The 21963-nt window shown below is 44.1% G+C and overlaps 1 protein-coding gene across 15 annotated transcripts in view; it reads right to left on the bottom strand.

Annotated features, from left to right (window-relative positions):
• The window catches only part of hecw2b (HECT, C2 and WW domain containing E3 ubiquitin protein ligase 2b), a 431729-nt gene that overhangs the window by 182278 nt on the left and 227488 nt on the right, over positions 1-21963 (bottom strand). For 12 of the 15 annotated variants that reach the window (XR_010975402.1, XR_010975398.1, XR_010975400.1 and 9 more), the window contains one exon: positions 19741-19835. The exons of 2 other annotated variants lie outside the window; for them this stretch is intronic. Coding sequence is in view for 5 of the 13 variants with exons in the window: in XM_068035672.1 (XP_067891773.1) it covers positions 19741-19835 (95 nt within the window). In the remaining 8 variants the exon portion in view is untranslated. Of the gene's footprint in view, positions 1-6812; positions 6913-19740; positions 19836-21963 lie in introns of those variants that run through there. One more of the 15 variants, XR_010975403.1, reaches the window with a different exon arrangement.

A 21963-nucleotide genomic window follows, 5' to 3' on the forward strand; every position in this document is an offset into this window, starting at 1 on the left:
GTAGCTGACCAGTCAAATCTGGTTGCAGCAGTTTCAGTTTCAAAAGATATAAATACAGAGGTCTGCAGCCTACAAACAGTGTGCAGATTGGAATTTGGTGAAGGTGGGAGAAGGTGCTCCATTTTTCTCCCATTTTTTTCTAATTTTTAACCCTCCAGTATTTGCTTCTTGCTTCAGTGCACTGGTAAGAGCTGGTTGGTGAGTAACTGGTAAGCTATTCTACTTATAATAAATAGTCTGTAAAGTTAAGGTATCGCAGGGCAGCTCTGCTGAGTGGAATGTACAGCCTGTGACATGTGGGATGTCATGGATGCACCATAAGTCCTGGAAAAAAACATCTGCAGGATGTGTCACTGGCTGCAGACGCTTGAGCTCCGGGTTTCGGAACTCGAGCGGCGGCTGGATTCACTGTTGTGCATCTGCGAGGCGAGGACTACGTGGATAGCATGTTTGGGGAGGTGATAATACAACAGGTTAGGAGAATGCAGGCAGATAGGGAATCAGTGACCGTCAGGCAGTCAAAGAGAACCAGGCGGGTAGTGCAGGAGTCCCCGATATGATCTCACTTGCTAATCGGTTTTCCGTTTTGGATACTGGTGATGGTGATGGTTCCTCAGAGGAGTGCAGTCACAGCCAGGTTTGTGGCACCACAGGTGGCTCAGCTGCACAGGAGGGGAGGAAGAATATTGGAAGAGCAGTAGTGATAGGGGATTCATTAGTTAGGGGAACAGACAGGTATTTCTGTGGCAGTAAACGTGACTCCAGAATGGAGTCCAGTTCTGATGAAGGGTCACCTGACCTGAAACGTTAGCTCTGCTTCTCTCTCCACAGATGCTGCCAGACCTGCTGAGTATTTCTAGCATTTCTTTTTTTATTCCAGAATGGTGTGTTGCCTCCCTGGTGCCAGGGTCAAGAATGTCATGGTGCGGCTGCAGGAAATTCTTCTGGGGGTGGGTGAACAGTCAGAGGTCGTGGTCCACATCGGGACCAATGACATAGGGGGATGAGGTCCCCAAAGCAGATTTTAGGGAGCTAGGAAGGAGAATAAAAAGCAGGACCTCAAAAGCAGTAATCTCAGGATTACTCCCAGTCCCGCATGCAAGTGAGCATAGGAATAGGAGAATTGAGTGATTGAACACGTAGCTGGAGAACAGCTGTAGGAGGGAGGCCATCAGATTTCAGCGACATTGGGACTGGTTCTGGGGTAGGTGGGACCTGTATAATATGAACGGGAAGCATCTTAGCAGGACTGGGATGAATATCTTCGCAGGGGGATTTGCTAGTGCTGTTGGGGAGGGTTTAAACTAAATTGGCAGGGAGATTGGAACCTGAGAGGCAGCTCAGACTGGAGGGAGGTAAAACTGGTAACTTGTCAGGGGTGAGGGAACCAGCAGCAAGTATCAGAGAGGAATACCAAAGTGCACAGTATACTGGGGGAGATAGATAGCACGAGAGTAGGGAATAGTACATTATTAGGTGGGGTCAGAGCAAGTGAGAAAGTAACAAAGTCTGAATCAGGGTTAATGTTCATGTATATGAATGGATGGAGTGCGGTAAATAAGATTGGTGAGTTACAGACGCAGATTGCCATGTGGAAATATGATGTTGTGGCTATAACAGACACCTGGCTCAAAGAAAGGCAGGATAGGGTGTTAAATATTCATGGATACAAGGTGTTCAGGAAAGATAGGAAAGGGAAAAAAGGATGAGGGGTGGCTGTATTGATTTAAAGAAATCATTGCAGTGCTGGAGAAAATGCATATCCTGGGGTGGGGGGTGCGGTAGAGGACAGAATCAATTTGGCTAGAGCTAAGGAACAAAAAGAGTGCAGTTACATTGCTCAGTGTTGTCTTTAAGCCACCAACTAGTGGAAATTACAGAGAGGCGCAACAATTATAGGGTAGTTATAATGGGGGACTTTAATTATCCAAATATAGACTGGGATAATAGCTGTGTAAAGGGCAGTGAGGGGCAAGAATTCCTAGAGTGTGTTCAGGAAAATTTTCTACAGCAGTATGTTTCTAGCCTAACGAGAAAGGAGGCACTGCTAGACCTGGTTCTTGGGAATGAGGTGGGCCAAGTGGATCAAGTATCAGTAGGAGAGCATTTAGGTGATAGTGATCATTGTATCATAAGGTTTAGGCTGACTACGAAAAAGGACAAAGAGCAATCCAGAGTATGATTTATTAACTGGAGGAAGGCCAACTTCAATGCGGTAAGAATGCAGCTGGGGCGAATAAATTGGAGTCAAAAGCTGGCAGGAAAACCAGTAGATGAACAATGGGCTACCTTCAAAGAAGAGATAGTTCAGGCACAGTCAAGGTATGTTCCCTCAAAGGGGAAAAGTAAGGCAAACAAATCCGGAGCTCCCTGGATGACAAAAGAGGTAGAGATTGAGATAAAGAAGAAAAAGTATGCTTATGACAGATGCCAGGTGGAAAATACTATTGAGAACCAGGCTGAATATTGAAGGTCCAGAGGGGAATTGAAAAAGCAAATAAGAGAAGCAAAGAGAGAGCATGAAAAGAGACTGGCAGCTAGCATTAAAGGAAATCCCAAAGTTTTCTATTGGCATATAAATCGTAAAAGGGTGGTAAAAGGAGAAATGGGGCCAATTAGGGACCAGAAAGGGGATTTACACATGGCGGCAGAGGGAATAGCTGAGGTATTAAATGAATACATTGCATCTGTCTTTACCAAGGAAGAAGATGTAACCCACAGTGCTCACTAGATCTTTGTGGGCAGCTTTCCTCGAGGTCAGCGGCAAGCAGCGTCCCTTTGTCACTGACGGCAAAATCCAGGCCAATGTTTGTCATTTGTGTGCCTCCTCCATCTGTCTATCCATAATTGTTAACTTAGACTGCGATTCATATTTGACTAACTGACTTGACAGCTCACTGCTGCACTACTGCAGCTGTTTCCAGCACCACCATTCATGATACTATTGCAACACCACCATAATATTTATTTGAAATAGTATCAATAATCCACCCAATATGTGGGAGCATGACCACTAAAGACAATACACAATTCATCAAAGCAAATATCTGCTTGCAGAACAATGCTTCATTCATCAGTAGTGGAAAGCTGCTTTCAAGAGTAGAGGCACACACATTTTTCTGATAGTACTCTAAAAAAGCTGAATTTTGACATTAACATTTTAATTTGCAACACTGTTGGTTAGAGATTTCTAAAATCAATTCTTTAAAGACCAGTTTTTGGATTTGTTGCGCTGGACCTGTAAAACGGTGTCTTATGAATAAAAATGTACTGTTATAAATCACATTGCTATTGGAAGGCACCTAGACTGCTGTAATGCCAACATGGAGAAACTTCACTCAAACATTAGTAACTTAAAAGTAGACACAGTGGCGCAGTGGTTAGCACCGCAGCCTCACAGCTCCAGCAACCCGGGTTCAATTCTGGGTACTGCCTGTGTGGAGTTTGCAAGTTCTCCCTGTGTCTGCGTGGGTTTTCTCCAGGTGCTCCAGTTTCCTCCCACAAGCCAAAAGACTTGCAGGTTGGTAGGTAAATTGGCCAGTATAAATTGCCCCTAGTATAGGTAGGTGGTAGGGAAATATAGGGACAGGTGGGGATGTGGTAGGAATATGGGATTAGTGTAGGATTAGTATAAATGGGTGGTTGATGGTCGGCACAGACTCGGTGGGCCGAAGGGCCTGTTTCAGTGCTGTATCTCTAAACTAAACTTCTGATTGACAAAATCTATGCACAAACATTTGACTCAATCATGCTGCATTTTTGTGTGCAGGGTTTTATACAGGCTTCAACACAGAATTTCTACCCAAGGCATTCAAAATCCACAATAGTAATAGAAGATTACTTGCTTTATTTCATGTCATTTACCCTATGCATCCAATGCCCAGACTTTTCAACTTGCCATGTTTGCATGTAACCCAAACCACAACCCTCCAAGTTTCTGATTGGTTCAACCTAAATACTCAGCAATTTAAAGAAAACTAACAGTTGATACTGACAGTGTGCATGACCATTAAACAGGGCCATCTCCTACCACTTACTTGCACTAACCAGCACTACTTCTCCAGGGCAATTAGGTATGGGCGATAAATGCTGACTTTGCCAGTGACGGTCACATCCCAAAAATGAATTTAAAAAAAGCAGGTGTCCCACCTTGCCCAAAGTGACCATTAAGCAGGCCACCTTGGTCGTTAAACAAGTCCATCTGAGTGCAGCACTGTGGCGTTTAATAAAGCTAGTTTCCTACCTCACTGTGGCCAGTAAATGGGTCAATAACTGCAGTTTCCTGTCTCAACACGACTATAAAGCAGATGCACCTTATCTCGGTTTTCCTAGATAGCCAGAAATTAATTGCTGGTTTTTGTCAACAATCTAAATATGACTACTTTTTAAAAAAATTTTATTTAGACGGTTTTCTGCCTCCACTTTGCAATTAGCAATATTTTGAAATACCACAAAAGTAAGCTTGCATTGCAAAACTGCTTTAATTAGGGTATTCTAAACATTGGCTATTGTAAAATCATAGTGAACTCATGTTCACTTTGACTGCTCGTCATTTCTCTGCAGGTAGTGAGGACCTTCTCTTGTGAATATACAGGAGAATGACTTGCCTTCATGGCACCAGTGAACTAGGAGACTCTTACCAGATGAATGCTGGGATATTCTCACTCTCTCTGAACTAACAAAAATAAAATGCTTTTTCCCCACACTAAAACAAACGAGTTTCACTATTCAGAGGTTTCTCATAACAAACAGGTTTTAAGTTAATAAATTATCATTCAGTAAGAGAGAATCCATTTTTAAGACCTGATTCTTTGTTGCAGGATGAAAAGTAATATTTAAAGTTACATGAGGCAGGCTGTTTTATTGGAAAGAGTTGGGGTGATTGAACGCTCTAGTTCTTTATATGATTATTATAGTAAATGCCATGCGGGAGGAGATTTGTCTTGCCTCATGCAATAGTTACTACTTCTAAATAAAGAAAGATCAAGAAGAAAATAGGTTTCAATCACAAAAGGCAATTTTGGGGTCACTGTCACTTATTTGGTTCGTAAGACCATTTAGAATAATTCAGTTTTACTGGGAACCTGGCTCTGAATTGAGGGGACCCAAAATACATGTGTACATGGCACCAAATCACGACGCCTAGTCCAGCCCTTGTGTGATTCTCCAAAGCCTGTCAGAGAACAGAAATCATTTTTTGACTAATCCATTAGGCAAAACAAATTCATACATACTTCAACACCTCCAAAGATAAGGTATGTTCTTTCGTATGGTTCAGTAGTAGAAGGATAACATAAATTTATTCAACAAACAGTTGACCAGCACTTGGGGTGTACATAAGATCATGGTGAGTGTCCTTCTTTTAACCAGAATTTCTAACAGAAATTTGACACTCCCTTTTTCTCACTAATGGAACTAAATTTATAAATTTGTTTTGCTTCCTCACCCATCATCTTCCCTCCCAGGACACCCTGAATCAGGCCCTTCTTTTCCTAAAGAACTTGCATTGACACATTTGTCAACCACCAAGAGTGGCCTGAATGGAAACAAGCTATGCAAATCCCCACCTAGTCCCTCACCCTCACCCCACACTGATCCTGCATCATTTGGCTCCTTAGTACCACATACTGGGTCCAATGCACAGAAACAAAAACCAAAACATGATTCCACTTGTGGGGGGTGAGATTTTTCCAATTGTGAGTGAGATGAGTGAGATCAAAACAAAGGGCCAGAAATATAAGGTACTCATCAATAATTCCAGTAGAAAATTCAGGAGAAACTACCCAAAGTGAGGTAAGAATGTGGAACGGGCTACCACAAGGAGTAGTTGAAGTGAAGGCACCAGAGCAATTTAGGGGAAGCTCAATAAGCACATGACGCAGTGAGATGAAGAGGGGTGGGAAGCAACGCATTTAGAGCATCAATGCCAGCATCGACCAGTTGGGCTAAATGGCATGTTTATTTGCTGTAAATTCTATGTAAAATATACATTTTTAAATAAAACTGAAAGGAGCTAAATTTGGCAAAATAAAAGTAGATTTAGTTATATACCAATTAGTTCAAAATTACTGAACTGGGTTACTTCAATCATGCACTTTAGTGTGGATCTCACACCCATCAATGACATGCCCGTTGGAACAATAAAATAAAATACTACCCTTAGAGCTGCAGTGGTCTCAAAGATTAATCTTACACAGCAAAAGGTTAACGTGCTTCGCTAGCATTAGAAAACCAAAGGTATCCAACACTAAAGAAAATGTAAAATCTTATAGACCAGAAGTATAAAAATATATTTATTTGCAGTGGGAAAAAATTCTGTACATTTTTTGCATACAGCTCACCAAAGTTTAAAAAACACAATATATACACACATGAGAAAGTCTTTGTAAAGGAAATCACACGTTTAATATTTCAAAGCTCTCTTCCTGTGGTGTTAGGATGAAATAAAATCACACCCAGTAAACTCGCTGCCAGCATTGCTCAGTACTAAAAGGTTATGTTCATTTTTCCTGTTTATAAAATTATTTAATATCCATCTTTTCCAAGAAATTAATCAAAAAATTTTCCACAGCCTTTTACGAGTTTACGAGAATTCAATTCAGTTCTCTTGACTCTAGTGGCTTTGGATAAATAACAGAATTAAAGGGAGATGTTATTTTCCATGTGAAGGTGCAGGGTGATGGTACAGGTATAGGGGTCAATGGGGGCTGGAAGGTTAGGTAGCCTTTCTGGTGACCTAGAACAACTCTTTAAAAATAAAAGACTGCTTTACTTGGCTTCAGTGGCCCTGGCGTAACGATGGAAAAACTCACCATGGGTTCCCACTTTGTCGTTGCCCATTGACGCCAGTTGGAAAGTGCGAATATAGATCTGAACAGCATCACACTGCAAGACTCGCTCCCCCTATTGTCAAACAACCTGCAAACACAGAAATCCAGAATTTCCTCTCTCTTATCATCCCATTTCTGGCAGTGTTCTGATAGGCAGGAACACAAAATTGCACGTGAATCTATTGTGCGGATAGCCACCTATTTTTGCCTCCATGTATTTTCCGATGTCCCATCTCCCAGACACCAGAAGCCACCACCCAAATATTTGTCGGTATATTTAAAGGAGGTGGGACTCACACAATATTATATTTCTCATTTTGTGTTACTACTGCTGCTTCAATGCTGAGTGCAGCTATGGCCTGCATGTAACAGTGTCCAGCACTGGCACATGCAGGAAAAGGCAGAATCAAATTTAACAGGACCACAGTATGGGCATCAATAAAGTGTTGTAACTAACTTAATTGAGTTTTTTGATGAGGTAACAGAGAGGTTTGATGAAGGTAATATGGTTCATGTCATGTACATGGACTTCTGAAAAGCATTTGAGAAAGTGACACAGAATAAGCTTGTCAGCAAAGTTGAAGGTACAGTGGCAGCATGGATGTGAAATTGGATAAGTGACAGGAAACAGGGAGTAGTAATCAATGGCTGTTTCTCAGGCTGGAGGAAGGTATATAGTGGTGTTCCAAAGGCATCAGTATGAGGACCACTGCTTTGCTTGATATAAATGACCTAGACTTGGGTGTACATTGTACAATTTCAAAATTTACAAATTGTAAGTATAGTAAACTGTGAGGTGGCTAGCAATAGACTTCAACAGGACGTGGACAAGTTGGCGGAATGGGCTGACACATAGCAAATGAAATTTAATGCAGAGAAGTCTGAAGTGATAGGTTTTGGTAGGAAGAACAAGGAGAGGGAATACAAAGTAATGAGTGCATTTCGAATGGGGGTGCAGGAACAAAGACCTGGCAGGTGGAGACGGCAGTTAATATGGCATGTAGGATCCTGGGCTTTGTGAATAGAGGGATAGAGCACAAAGGCAAGGAAATTATAACAAACCATTATAAAACACTAGTTTGGTCTCAACTGGAGCACTGTGTCCAATTCTGAGCACCCCACTTAGGAAATTAGGAAGGATGTGAAAGCTTTAGAGAGGGTGCAGAAAATATATACGAGAATGGTTCCAGGGATGAGGGATTTCAATTCTGTGGATAGATTGGAGAAGCTGGAGTTGTTCTCCTTCAAGAAGGTTGAGAGGAGATTTGATAGAGATGTTCAAAATCATGAGGAGTCTAGACAGAGTAGACAGGGAGTAACTGTTTCCACTGGCGGAAGGGTCAAGAACTACAGAACACCGATTTAAGGTGATTGACAAAAGAACCAAAGGCAACATGAGGTAAAACTTTTTTGTACGCCGTGAACAGTTACGATCTGGAATGCACTGCATGGAAGTGTGGTGGAAGCAGATTCAATCGTGGTGTTCAAATGGGAGTTGGATAAGCACCTGAAGAGAAAAAACTTGCAGGGCTATGGGAAAAGAGTGAGGTGTGGGACTAGCTATATTGCTCTTGCAGAGAGCCAGCATGGCCTCAATGGGCAGAATGGCCTCCTTCTGTTCTGTAACCATTATATTACTCTAAATATTTATTTTTGTGTACTGTTTTTCTTTTTTGTTTTGTTTTATTTTGCTACTGTCTGCTGCTTCAATCTTTATGTCTGTGACTTCTGATACGGGCCTTTCATTTCTTTCATCCATTCATTCCAAAAAAGCTCAAATTGGTTTCCCATTGCAAATACCCTTATGTCTGTACTTTTGGAGCAAGAGTGGAAGGAGGAACAGATGGAGATTAGGCAATGCAGGGCACATATGGCACCCAACCATCAACATCCCACTGCTGAATATACAGACCAAGGCACTTCCAACACTAGCTGACCCAGGACCAATGCCCACTGAGCCTACCGTTCACAACCAAAACCATTAATGAGTTAACTCCACATACTGCAATCTCATCTATTGCCTAGCTTCACCAAAGGCACCAGCACTGTCAGTACCTTCAAAAATCACCATTACCCTCAATTTTTATGCAAAGTAGTTATGCTAAAGCTGCCATTGGAGATATCAGTCATATTAGTCAATCAGCAGTGCACAGGTGCATCAAGCAAGTCACAATTTGCTCGAGCTAGCCACACCATGACAGGACAGTGCAATTTTACTGAGTGGCAGAATTCACCAAATACAAGGAACCATAGATTGCACCCATGTGACCGTATATATGTTTTTCAATAATCTTTTCCAGTTCATTTCCAACCATAGCACCAAATTGAACAGATGGGTTCAAGTCTCACTCCAGGGCTTGAGCACAAAAATCAAGGATGACACTCCAGTGCAGTACTGAGGGAGTGCTGCACTGTCCAAAGTGCCGTCTTTTGGATGAAATGTTAAATCGAGTCCCTATCTGCTCAGGTGGATGTAAAAGATTCCATGGCACTATTTTGAAGAAGAGCAGGGGAGTTATCCCCAGTGTCCTGGCCAATATTTATCCCTCAGTCAATATTACAAAAAAACAAATTATCTGGTCATTATCACATTGCTGTTTGTGGAAATTTGCTGTGCACATACTGGCTGCCGCATTTCATACAACAATGACTACACTTCAAAAAGTACTTCATTGGCTGTAAAACACTTTGAGACATCCAGTGGTCATGAAAGATGTTATATAAATGCAAGTCTTTATTTTTTTTCTTTATGAAAGCTGCCGTGCTTGCTTCATTTTAAAGCAGTCCATTGTGCCACCATTCTTTCAATCAGAACAAATGGCAAGTCTTTGGATGAAAGATTAAAGACATTCTCTATAGCCATCCTGATGGCACTTGCATGCTTTCTAAGGACACCAGTTCTGTACTGCTGTAACAAGGGCTATTCGACCATGATAATCATCACAGCATCTGAAGGCACATTTCAGGTGCCTGGATTGGTCCTGGAGCTCTGCAACATAGTTGAGCCGGAGTCTCCTTTTCAAGGACCAAAGGCAGCAAGGTAATCTGGTAATAACACGAGCAGCAGCATGCAACAGTATGCCATGCACAGAAGGAGCCATGGGGCGGCACAGTGGCGCAGTGGTTAGCACTGCAGCCTCACAGCTCCAGCGACCCAGGTTCGATTCTGGGTACTGCCTGTGTGGAGTTTGCAAGTTCTCCCTGTGACCGCGTGGGTTTTCGCCGGGTACTCCAGTTTCCTCCCACAGCCAAAGACTTGCAGGTTGATAGGTAAATTGGCCATTATAAATTGCCCCTAGTATAGATAGGGGAATTGAGGGAAGGTGGGGATGTGAGAGGGAAAATGGGATTAATGTAGGATTAGTATAAATGGGTGGTTTATGGTCAGCACAGACTCGGTGGGCCGAAGGGCCTGTTTCAGTGCTGTATCTCTAAAATAAAAACAATGAAATGGAAGAATTATGAATTAAAAAAGTAAACTCTCAAATAAAATCACAAGAGCATGGACACAGTCAAAATGGAGTAGAGGTCATGTGACATCTCCTGTACTGGAAATCAACAAAAATGTCTGCAAAAATGAAACTCATTAACCTCATTTGAAATAGCTCTGGGGTGAACCCCTTTGAAATTGAAAGGAACACTACTGCATTTTAATAACTCATATCAACATGAATGAACTAGCAAAGGATTCTGGAGACAAACTGACTCACAGCCCAAACCAAAATGAATAGGGATGAAGTAGCACTGTGTTAATGGAATGGTCTCCATTCAGACATCAATCGATAGCCATGGTCTCCACATCCTGGTATATTGTGTGGTCACACAAGAGGAGAAAGCCATGTGTCTCCTAACAGAAACCCGAATGTGATAGATTTTTACCTTAAAAAGGTAACCCTCTGGAGTAAGACAGTAGATCCAGCCAACATCTCAGAAAGCTGGTCCAGCCAGAGGCTGTGAAAGTGATCCAACCAAACAAGAAGAATCCTGCTGAACAACAACTGGAACAGCCACTGCAGAGACATTATAAAGTGACCTTAAGACTCACCATCTGTGAAGGTAACAAATCCACACGACCAGCTTTGTGCTGAGTTGTAACTACCAGCACTCTACAACACCTCAACAAGTTCAAGACTACAAACACCCAGGCCTGCACCTTCAAAAAAAAACTTTCCTCCTGAGAAGATTCAACAGGTTTACTGTAAACCACAAACACTTACCTCACTTTGGACTTCAAACAGCATCCTACTGTTATGACCATTGAGTAGGGGTCTACAGGTTCCCTCTCAGCCTTTGCCTGGTTTAACTGTAACAGGGTTTAATTTTTAGAAACAGTGTTTTTAGCTCCCCCTTAGTGAATCCTTGTTCACCGTTTTCCAATTGTAAGGAAAATAATCAATTCAGACAGATTTTCTTAGATTTTAAACAAGAAAGATAGAAGTTTATTAATCTTAAACTCTAATCTGGTTACCGACTACGAATATGCGATGCGACCACGCTAGCATGCATACGGAATAAACACACAAGTAGGTTGAGACAGAAAAATAGAAAAGAATAAAGGGGAAATGTTTGAGGCAATAGAGGGGTTTCTATTTTATTGTCCTTTGAGTTCAATGTGGAGTCTTTGGTTGCAGGTCAGACTTGCAATTCGTTGGGGCCCGGTGCACGCTTCAAGTTATTTCAAGATCGGAGTCTTTTCTCTCTTGAGGTTTACGTGTGTTCTGTGGGTCCGGTGGGTTGGGAGAAAGTGCGAGTGAAAGGCTTTTTTGTTGCAGCTTCCAGTTCAAACAGCCTTCTGAATTCAAACTATACTGTGGCTAGTTCAAAAAAACCTGGACCAGCCAGTTAGTTATGTGACCAGCTGGTTTAACCAGTTCTGGCTTTGTGGATTGTATCACCTCAGCAGTTTCTGGAATGCTCGTCCTTAAACCTTCAATGTCTGGTGATCAAAATCCATTTGGGTTAATTGGAGCAGTAGTGTCTCTTAGTATGCAAATGCCCTTCCAGTCCAGTGTCTGGTGATTTTTGGAAACAAGTCCTTTCTTCACTCCAGCAACAGTTTAAAATAAATGTTGATATGACAAAATTAATATGCCTCTTTCTTGGCACGTGGAGGTCTGCATGACACCTCCACACCCAGCAGAATGAAATGCGATTTATAAGAGCATTTCATTCAAGGGGACTTCTTTCTTTTCTTCTCTTCTTCTTTGGCCTCCTTGTCTCGAGAGACAATGGGTAAGCACCTGGAGGTGGTCAGTGGTTTGTGAAGCAGCGCCTGGAGTGGCGATAAAGGCCAATTCTAGTGACAGACTCTTCCACAGATGCTGCAGATAAAACTGGTTGTCAGGGCTGTTACACAGTTGGCTCTCCCCTTGCGCTTCTGTCTTTTTTCCTGCCAACTGCTAAGTCTCTTCGACTCGCCACTCTTTAGCCCCACCTTTATGGCTGTCTGCCAGCTCTGACGATCACTGGCAACTGACTCCCACGACTTGTGGTCAATGTCACAGGAATTCATGTCGTGTTTGCAGACGTCTTTAAAGCGGAGACACGGACGGCCGGTGGCGAGCTCCCTGTACAATGTGTCCTTGGGGTTCCTGCCATCTTCCATGCGGCTCACATGGCCAAGCCATCTCAAGCACCGCTGGCTCAGTAGGGTGTATATGCTGGGGATGTTGGCCGCCTCGAGGACTTCTGCGTTGGGAGATACGGTCCTGCCACCTGATGCCAAAGATTCTCTGGAGGCAGCGAAGATGGAATGAATTGAGACGTCGCTCTTGGCTGACATATGTTGTCCAGGCCTCGCTGTCGTAGAGCAAGGTACTGAGGACACAGGCTTGATACATACGGACTTTACTAAAAAGGACTAGAGAGAAGTTAAGGACATACATGCATGCATCTCTTTTATTCATTCAGAACCCTAACAATTGTTACAGCCTATCTTTTCTTGGTGGCCATGCAGCTTTAAACTGCCCTTTCCGGCATCCCAATAAACATGCGGTTTTTGGGGAAATGTTTTCAGTTTGCACATTTCCATGACAGCCTAAGGGGGCTTTGTTCTTGTTGAGGTCTGCGGGGGCGGGGGGTTGATAGGTGAGGTTAGGTTTAATTAGCCCCAGGTGGGAGTTCTGCTCAGGGGTGGCAGCAGTGGGCGGCTCCACTCTGAACTCCCTTTCAGTGCTTAGATGAGTCATGCAAGGGCTTTTCACCTCCCTTTTTCCTGACTGTGGAGGTGGATCCTTTGCTCATCTCTTTGTCCTCTGGGACACTGCTGCTTGCAGGTATTTGTCCAAATTCTACTGCACTCCCCTGCGGCACTTCGACCAAGTGAGGCATCACCCTCACAGTTTCTCTCCCCTCTTGAGGACTCTCTTTGTCTCTGCAGGTGACTGTAAATGCTGTTAGCAACTCTGTTGGAGAGCTTCGAGTGTCTGCATTTACATAGGAGGATATGGGGCCTATTTTTTCAAATATTTCAGGGTTGGCAGGCTGGACAGTAGGGGTTTTCATCCGGGATTCTTCCTGGACATCTTATAACCTGCCCTTTTGCTCCCTTTTCCCCCTTCCTTTCTAACCTGTTGCCAGCCTGCTGCCTGCCTGTCCCCTTTTGTTCTCGGCAGTGGTCCCTTACAGTTCACCAGCCCTCTGCTGGAGGGTCCTCTAAACAGCGACGCAGGACATAGGGGTGCAGATTTCATTGTAGGTTGGGATTTCCCCTCAACCTGGCATGTGTGGCAACTCCTACAGTACTCCACCATATTTTTGTGTAGTTCTGGCCAGTCAAACTGCTGTCTTATGTGGCTTTTGGTTTGTTATATACTGACATGTACAGCCATTGCAATCTCATGGGCCATTCTTACTATTTCTCTCCAGTACCTCTGCGGCACCACGAACTGGTGAACCACTGTCTACTACTTTCTCTCAGGTCTGTGAGGAGAACTCCATTTCCTCATCAGTACCTCATTCTTTAAATAGCAGCAATCAGGGACACCCTCTGCTTCAATTTCAGATTGAGCAGCCTGTGCTAACTCTCTCAATACTGGGTCAGTTCGCTGAGCCTCAGCTAGGGAAGATCTATTTAACTCATTCCCTGGGTCTTCTAACTTTCCAAAGAAAGTCTCGGACAGACATCATGATCATCTGCCTGCAGTGCCAATTCAGTCTCCTCTGGGGGAGCTGGTTTAATTATGGCCTGATTCATTACACATTCAGGGAAACTGCAGGGAACCGTCTCCTGCCACTGCCCTGTTTCTCTGACCTCCTGCGGTCTTTCATTCACTACCGGGGAAGCTACCACCTTCATTCCTGCCAGATCATTACCTAGGAACAGGTCAACCCCGTCCACAGGCAAACTCGGGACAATCCCTACAGTCACTGGTCCCGAAACTAGGTCATACTACAAGTGCACCCACTGTAAAGGTACAGGCACGCACTGCCCTCCAATACCATTCACCACCATTTTGGTGTTCACTGCACTCTCTGGGGGAAAGGTCAGGCCTTTTCCCAGTAAAAGGGATCTAGTGGCCCCTGTGTCTCTGAGAATCACTATGGGCTTGCTTGCCCCACTCGAGGGGTATGGGGTTACTCTCCCTTCAGACACAAAACGCTGATAACCTTCAGGAATCCTATTAAATTTTCCTGCACTTGCAGCCGCAAGCTTCCCGAGTCTCACTCTTACTGCAGTTAAAGCTACAGTTTGTTCTGCTGTGCTTTCTATCGGGGTCCCTTCTCCGTCACTGAGTGGGTATGCCCCGATTAACCCAACAGGTTTTCTTCTAAGTTTCCAGCAGTCGGCTCTTAAATGCCCTGCTTTATTACAATGGAAGCACACAGGTCTCCAGGTCTCACTCCTACTCACAGCACCTTCCTTTTTGGCTGGAGACCCCACTGTGTTTACTGCTTTTCTTTCCCTCCCAGGCTTCTATCACCTGCCCACCCTTTGTCCCTTTCAAATTTATGGGGGTGACTAGGAAAGGTTTTCCCCTGGGAAACCAACTTATAAATGAGAGCAAACTCATCGCCAGAACTGCAGCTTGCCAGGCTCTATGAGCCTTCTGTTCCTCTACATGTATCTTTATGGAGAGTGGGAGAGAGTTTTTAAATTCCTTTAGCAAAGTTACTTCTCTGAGATTTTCATGGCTGAACTGTACTTTAACAGCCCTCAGCCACTGGTCAAAAGCCAGATGCTTATTTCTCTCAAACTCCAGTAAGTTTGATCAGCTTGCTTCTTGAAGGTTGTAAACTTTTGGCGATAGACTTCCGGTACTAACTCATATGCCCCGAGGAAAGCATTTTTTGTCAGTTCATAATTTGATGAACTCTCATCTGACAACATGGAATAAACTTCATGGGCTTTTCCTACTAATTTACTCTGTAACAACAGAGTCCAAGCCTCAGGTGGCCACTGTAACGGCCTTACCAGTTTTTCAAAAGACACAAAAAACGCTTCCATGTCTCCCTCATTGAATTTTGGGATCAGTTGGGAAAGTTTTAACAATTCTGTATAACGCTCCTCCATATTGGCCATGCTTTCACTAGGGTTACTCTGTCGACCCCTAGTTAACTCAAGTCGTCTCAGCTCTCTCTCTTCACATTCTTTCTGGAAGGTTCTTTCTCTTTCTCTCTCCTGTCTCTCTTTCTCTTTCTTCAAATTCAAGTTTCCTTTGTTCCAATTGTATCTTTGCTAGCAATACCCTGTCAGAGTTTATTTCTAACCCTGTTTCTGCTTCTTCAGATTCAAGGGAAAAATGGTTGGCCACTAGCCTTAGGATTTCAGACTTCCTAGCCTTGCCATGTACAGTGAACCCACACCGCTCAGCCATTTTCCTCAACTCCCCCATAGACAGTGCTTTTAACTTATCCCAAGTTACTTCACCCTGGCTTGGGGAGCTACTAGCTTCGGTGGCAGACATGTTAATATTCGAGCACACACAAGCACAAGAAAACCTGTATTGAAATCTTCTCTTTTTTGATTGGGAACAATTTGACTTCCCAGTTCCAATTTCTCTTGTTTGTCTGTGGGTCAAATCCAGGACAGTAGCCCCCAACTTTCTATTACGACCAGGTGAGAAGGGGTCTACAGGTTCCCTCTCAGCCTTTGCCTAGATTAACCGTAATAGGGTTTAATTTTTAGGAACACAGTGTTTTTTTTAGCTCCCCCTCAGCGAATCCTTGTTCACCCCTTTCCAATTGTAAGGCAAAGGAATCAATTCAGACAGGATTTCTCAGATTTTAAACAAGAACGGTAGAAGTTTGTTAATCTTGAACTCTAATCCGGTTACCAACTACAAATACGCGACGCGACCACGCCAGCATGCATACGCAATAAACACACACGCAGATACAGAAAAATAGAAATGAATAAAGAGGAAAAGTTTGAGGCAATAGATGGGCTCCTATTTTACTGTCCTTTGAGTTCAATGTGGAGACTTTGGTTGCAGGTCAGACTTTCAATTCGTTAGGGCCCAGTGCACGCTTCAACTTGTTTCAGGATTGGAGTCTTTTCTCTCGAGGTTTACGTGTCTTCTGTGGGTCCGGTGGCTTGGGAGAAAGTGCAAGAGAGGGAGAGGCTTCTTTGTTACAGGTTCCAGTTCAAACAGCCTTCTGAATTCAAACTATACTGTGGCTAGTTCAAAAAAAACCTGGACCAGCCAGTTAGTCATGTGACCAGCTGGTTTAACCAGTTCTGGCTTTGTGGATTGTATCACCTCAGCAGTCTCTGGATTCTCTTCCTTAAACCTTCAATGTCTGGTGATCAAAATCCATTTGGGTTAATTGGAGCAGGGAATAGTCCTTTGTCTCCACAAGCAGTGTCTCTTAGTATGCAAATGTCCTTCCAGCGCAGTGTTCGATGATTTTTTGAAACAAGTCCTTTCTTCACTCCAGCAACAGTTTAAAATCAATGTTCATATGATCATCAAATTAATATGCCTCATTCTTGGCAGGTGGGGGTCTGCATGACACCACCCTTTTCCCTCTATCTATCTATATTTGTGCACCTGTTGTTGGGTGAACGTGTATGTGGGTGAGGTTGCAACCATTTTGGGAACTGTGTAAAAATAAATAGTTATCTTCATTTAATCCATGAAAAAACATGTCTCTTGTCTATTTATTTGATCCGAAAAACACTTACGGACTAACGTACCATTTTTTAACAAAACACACCTGCGGTCAGTTGGTGGGTGAACAGTGGGAACCACCCATACCCCTTTCCACCGATCCCAAACAGGCAGCAGAGGACAACTTTTTGAAAGCTGCAAGAAACATTTGCCCGATCTGAAACAGGACTTACACTGACCATGACATCTGCCCACTGCATCAATCATTTCCCTCATAACTCTTGCCTGACCCCACCACCTTCATATCACTTTGTTGGAGCAGGGCATCTCACCGTTTTTCCCCTTAGTTAGACTTACAATTGAACATTTAGACTTCAAAAATTTTTGCCCACAAAGTTGCTAGAAGTATAAGCTGATAAGCGAGTGGTGAGGGCAACAGGGATCTCGGTGAACAAAGGCACAAACAGTGTATCTCTTTAACCAATAAAGTTTTTAGGATTGAGAAATAAATTGAGAAAAGATTGAAAAGGAGGGTGAATTATGCTGAGATTTTATCCAGGTGATGGGGGTCACGACCTCCGCTAAAAGCGCCACCTAGAATCCCACGTCGCCCCTTCTGTGGGAGGCCCGTCTAATCAAGTGCCAATTGGGGACTTAACAGGACAGCGGTGGACCTTCCATGGGATCATGGACCCCAGCAATGGAAGCCCCAACCTCCAAGAGCTGACGATCAATCAGAGACTGGCAGCTCTTGAACTGAGCGATGCCACTGCGGAGGAGGTGGCTGCTGCCAGTGGAGCACCCATACGAGGCCTAGGAGCAGCTCTGGACTAGACCCCAGATAGGTCAGGGCAGGTGGGGTCTTGAGGGGTGGAGGTTGTGGGGGAGATAGGTGTGGGGGGGTGTGTCGGCAGCAGGGCAAGGGGAGGCTCTCAGTGGGCTCCGCCATTCCTGATGCCGGCTCCCTCGTTCAGACACTGTACCTTTTAACGAGTAACACTCCCCCACCCCCGGAGCCGGCAAGCACAATTTTTCTTGCCGTGCTTCCCATGCAGCGACAGGCCCACCCACTGCGCGGCAAAGCAGCAGGTTGGGAAGTCCGCTCACAGGCCTTCACGCCCCGGAATTAATTTCGGTGGAGGCAGGAAGGTGGCGGGGTCAACCCCCCATCACCATCCCACCCTATTATATGCTCTCCCTGCCTCCAAACCTGTTGCGGGGGAGAGCTTAAAACTCGCCCCTTATTGTGGGTGAGTTCAACGTTAAATCAGGTACAGAAAGAGAGATAAAGAATAGGAAATAAAGACAAGATTGAGAGAGAGAGAAAACAGAGACAGAGACGAAAAGAAAAAAAAGTAAGAATTTATAATTTACATTTTTAAAATCTCAAAACACTTATAGGTGTTCGCTTTCTGGGCAAGACAGGGTGAATGACAAGTCATTAATAATTATGACATTCTTAAAAGGATATTAACGTTGTTAATTATTAGACTTGGCTTTCTGTGGCAATCTTAACAATTAATGTGCAAATCCAACAATTTCATGCCAATCATGGAAATTAAATTGTCAATTGCACGAAGCTAAAGGCAAAGCAGCACCAATAGGCCAGCAACTAGTAGTAATTCACAGGGTATCTCCTCCTCACAGCAAAAACTTACATATATAAAAGACCTTCAACATAATAAAATATTTCAAGGCACTTCACAGAAGCATTATAAAACAAAATTTAACACCAAGCCACAAAAGGAAATATTAAGGCAGATGAACAAAGGCTTGCCTCCAGGAGAGGGCCGCCTTGCAACCCGACGCCGGGAGGGCCCGGCCCAATATTGCTGATGGCAGCGTGGCCTCATGGTGGCCTCCCCCCACCGCCGCTCGGTGACAGGACTGCCATTAACATATTTAAATACATTTAAATTAATGAATTAATTACATTTACGTTTCCGCCATCTGTCCTGGTGCGATCATTGTGCTGCTGGCCAGCACTCCTGCGCCTATGGATCCCCGTCCAGGGAACTGAGGTGGAACACTGGTGGGGAGGGAGGAGCAGGTAGGTTTCTCAGTGCCGGGGTGTGGGGGCGGCGGGGGGAAGGTCAAGTGGACAAGTTAAGTATTTGTGGGGGAGAAGGCAAATAATTAACTCTACGGTTATTGGGGGAGTGAGAAAGGGGCAAGATAAATGTATTTAATTTTTTAAAAATCACTATCTTTAAATATTAAATTGCTCGGGAGGGCTCGAAGCTGTTTAAAAATGGCGTCAGCACCTATGCACAGGCAGCTGACGTCATTGCCGGGGACGGACACCCCGCCCCCTCCACATAATCAGTGGGGGAAGGGGGGGGGGGGTGCGATCTGTCTCGGCTATTTAAATGAGCCGCCGCACTGCGATGTGCGACTCGCAAGAGGAGGCCGCCATTGTTTCCGCCCACTGCAATTTTTTCCACTCATTCATGGTCACTTCCTTAACTTTGGTCTTTTTTGAGGTATGATGCCAGTATCATAATCACTAGGCTGAGCAATCTAAGGGTTGTGAGTTCAAATCCCAACATAGCAAGATGCAAAATGAATTCACCAAATTTGGTAATCTAGCACTATAGCATCTGGATTGTCATAAAAACCACAAGCGTTTCACTAATATTCTTCAAGAAAGGGAGCCTGCCGACCCTCCCCAGTCTGGCCTCCATATGACTCTACTCCCATGCTACATTGTTGACCACGAACAGACTTTTAACAAACTCCAATAAACTTGGCTTTCCAAGTGGGTTGGGTCACCCCAATTTGCCTGAATGTAGATCTCAAGTTAGTTTCCACACATACCTTGAATAGTCTTGAACAAAAACTAAAAGCGTTCTACTTACCATAGCAGCTGGATTTTTTACTGTAATACATGGGGTGGTGGCTCGCAGTGCTCCACTTACACCATGATAGTATTTAAAGCAGATTTTAGTTTCAGCTGCGGAGCAAAGAGAGAAAAAGGTGGATGAGTTCTACAAGATCACTACAGAAAAATAGTAATAAAAAAAAATTCTCGAATCTGTATTGCAACTTTTGATAATAGCATTCAATATATAATGCTATAGTTTTCTTTTAAAGTAACAAACTTATACACATCTTATACTAAAAGTGAAACACAGTGGGAGCTGCTTATCACTGCGACTGTATATTGTTAAGACCTCATCTTCCTGTGAGCTGAGTGCAACTCTCCCCACTGATATCTTGGTCAACCTTTGCAGTCTACACTTGTTTAGTGATATCAATGATAGTATTAATTTCCATCTCAGAGGTACTTTACACTGCGTGGCTGTCATTTTATCTGGGCGATGGGGCTCTCACTGGCGCTTTAGCTGATGGCCAAGACCCCCGTGTCGCCTCGTCTGGGGAAGGCCTGCCGCATTACGTGCCAATTAGGCACTTAAGCAAACAGCGTTGGGCCTTCCCCGAGATTAAGGACCCCGGCGACAGAAGTCTTACCTGCTGACAGCTGTCAGCCAGAGGCCGGCAGCTATTTAATTGAGCAGGACAACCACAAATGCGGTAGCTGCTGCCGGTACTGAACTCACCGGAGGCGCTGAACCCAGGCCACAAGTGAGATAGAGTAGGAGAGGTTTTGGGGAGTGGGAGCCATGGGAGAGGAGGGCGTGGGGCGGTTTGCAGCAAAGGCCGGAGGGTGGCTCTCAGTGGGCCCACCCCTTCCTGATGCTGGGTCAGTCGGTCAAGCTCGAACGAGAGACCACTCTGAATCGTTGTGGGACTGTGTTCTCGTGAGCCGCATAACTAGGGAAGTAGAGAGGGTTTTAAACTAAATAGTGGGGGCAAGGGATCAAATTTGGAAAGATGTGGTTAGCCAAAGGGTAGAGACAAGCCAAGAGAGAAAGGTATTAATATGGAAAATGATAAACAGACCGTGACAGGAAGGGTCAAAGCACAAAGCTAAGAGTAAATCAGCAGATAAGGCTAGAGGTTACAAAAATAATATAGGACACGCTAAAGACTCTGTATCTGAATCCACATAGCATTTGAAACAAAACAGATGAACTGATCGGACAAATAGAAATAAATAAGTACGATCTGATACCATTACAGAGACTTGGCTGCATGATGGCACAGATTGGAACCTGAATATTGAAGGGTACATGATATGTAGGAAGGACAGGAAGCTACGAAAATGTGGAGGGGTGGCTCTGTTAATTAATGATGGCATTAGCACAACAGAGAGGGATGACCTAAGTTCAGGAAACCTGGATGTAGAAGCGGTTTGAGGCAAGATGAAAAATGAAAAAGGCAATAAGTCACTTGTGGGAGTAGTGTACAGGCCCCCCTGACAGTAACCACATGGTAGGACGGGGTATAAAGGAATAAATAATGGGCACTTGTCAGAAAGGTACGGCAATAATCCTACATACAGACTGGAAAAATTAGATGAGCAAAGGTAGCCTAAGATGAGGAGTTCCTTCAATGCTTTCGGGATAGTTTCTTAGAACTGCATGTTTTGGAGCCAGCCAGAGCAGGCAATACTAGATTTGGTATTGTGTAAAGAGATAGGATTAGTTACTGACTTCATAGGTGAAGGTGACCCTAGGCAGCAGTGATCACAATATGAATGAATTTTACATTCAGTTTGAGGGAGAGAAGAATGGGTCTAAGACTAGTATTTTAAACTTAAATAAGGGCAATTATGAGGGCATGAAAGTCTTCTTTGGCCTCCTTGTCTCAAGAGACAATGGGTAAGCGCCTGGAAGTGGCCAGTGGTTTGTGAAGCAACAACTGGAGTGGCTATAAAGGCCAATTCTAGAGTGACAGACTCCCCACAGGCGCTGCAGATAAAATTTGTTGTCGGGGCTGTTACACAGTTGGCTCTTTCCTTGCGCCTCTGTCTTTTTTCCTGCCAACAGCTAAGTCTCTTCGACTCGCCACACTTTAGCCCCGCCTTTATGGCTGTCCGCCAACTCTGGCGATCACTGGCAACTGACTCCCACGACTTGTGGTCAATGTCACAGGAATTCATGTCGCGTTTGCAGACGTCTTTAAAGCGGAGACATGGACGGCCGGTGGGTCTGATACCAGTGACGAGCTCGCTGTAC

Source organism: Heterodontus francisci, chromosome 7, assembly GCF_036365525.1.
Source record: "Heterodontus francisci isolate sHetFra1 chromosome 7, sHetFra1.hap1, whole genome shotgun sequence".
NCBI lineage: Eukaryota > Metazoa > Chordata > Chondrichthyes > Heterodontiformes > Heterodontidae > Heterodontus > Heterodontus francisci.